Source organism: Buceros rhinoceros, unplaced genomic scaffold (assembly GCF_000710305.1).
Source record: "Buceros rhinoceros silvestris isolate BGI_N320 unplaced genomic scaffold, ASM71030v1 scaffold9112, whole genome shotgun sequence".
In the NCBI taxonomy this organism is placed as follows: domain Eukaryota; kingdom Metazoa; phylum Chordata; class Aves; order Bucerotiformes; family Bucerotidae; genus Buceros; species Buceros rhinoceros.
Window position 1 is genome coordinate 19959 of NW_010399465.1, and position 1356 is coordinate 21314.

At 45.6% G+C, this 1356-nt stretch overlaps 1 protein-coding gene across 2 annotated transcripts in view; it reads right to left on the minus strand.

Annotated features, from left to right (window-relative positions):
• LOC104489327 (alpha-actinin-1) overlaps nucleotides 1-1356 on the minus strand; it is a 49498-nt gene that overhangs the window by 11319 nt on the left and 36823 nt on the right. For both annotated transcript variants that reach the window (XM_010131479.1, XM_010131478.1), the window contains one exon: nucleotides 1177-1317. In XM_010131479.1, coding sequence (XP_010129781.1) covers nucleotides 1177-1317 — 141 coding nt within the window. The remainder of the gene's footprint in view (nucleotides 1-1176; nucleotides 1318-1356) is intronic.

Genomic DNA, 1356 nt, shown 5'->3' on the forward strand with positions numbered 1-1356 from the left:
GCAAAACGAATGGGGGACAGGGATAATTGAGGGAACAATGTGGAAAGAAGAGGGAACGAAAGTAAACCACATGACTGACCATTCTCTTACAACACACACAGTATAACTACTTTTTGTAAAACTGCTTCCTTACATGGTGACTCATTACTTTGCAACTGCTGCAGTGGCCACAGGCATGTAATGGAAGTCTGAGGGGCTGGGAAAGTTACTGCAACCAGTCACGGAGAGGTGATGGAGGTGTCTAAATGCTGTTCAGCTTTGTTCTGCTTTATGAAGGGCTTAATGAACCCCTTTGTTCAGGAGGGAAGGGTGGAAGAAACAAGTAGCAGCTCAGTAACAGAGCTGATACCAGGCTAGGGCTATTTCACTACTCCTCCCCGTCACCCTGTCTACATAGTGTCTCCTGTTGTCTCCCATTTGCTGACTCACTGATGCCCACGTTGCTGTCAGCCATTCCTGCAAAGAGCTGACTTGGATCCTTTTCATGAGCAGGAGAAATAGAAGTTCCCACTGCAACCCAGGGAAGAGTAATTCTTGATCTCAAAGGTCTGAAGATTACCTGTAGATACCTCAAGTTGCTTTCCTAACACCCTTTCCAAAGAGGAAAAACTGAGATACTGTTCCTGTTGTCTTGCGGGAGGCAAGAGAAATTTGGCTTCAAATAGTAATCCACCACCAAAGTTGACAATTCTGATTTCTCTTCTGCTTAGCACTGAAGCCCAGCTGGCAGTTCAACAGCTGCCCTCATGTCACAACTTATCACATAGGACCAAATGACCTGTATGTGACATTACACGGGACAACCGACCTGTAGAACCTGTGAGCAGCACTAAGTTTTGCCCATCTGGCTTAACCCCCCACCCCTCACCAAAGACCCTAGAAGAGACACTCAGTTTTCAGGCTTTTATTAATAAGACTCTGGAGTTACACTGAAAAATCCCCTTTTGGTCCTTTGTGTCCAGCTAGGATGGTGCGAGCATTTTTCATACCTACTGAGATCCAGGATTTTGGAGAAAATCCAAGGAAAAACACACTCCTTTTCTTTCTCTTGCTAAGGCTCACTCACTAGAGCAGAAGCTCCAAAGCACGACCTACAAATTCAGTATCACTAAGAATCCATGAGACCCTCAACTTCTCTGCATCCCAACGTGACTGGTGCAAATGGCTCTTCTGTACCTGGATCTCTTCAATGGTGTGAACAATGAACGTGTCCTGCAGGTCCTCCATGGCCCCTTCCATCCAGTTGTTGAAAGGGGCAGCCCGTTTGGCATATTCCAGGTACAACTGGTCAATTGTTTCCAGTAGCTTCTCTGTCCTCTGGGCATGCACAAAAAAAAAAAAAAAAAAAGAAAGAAA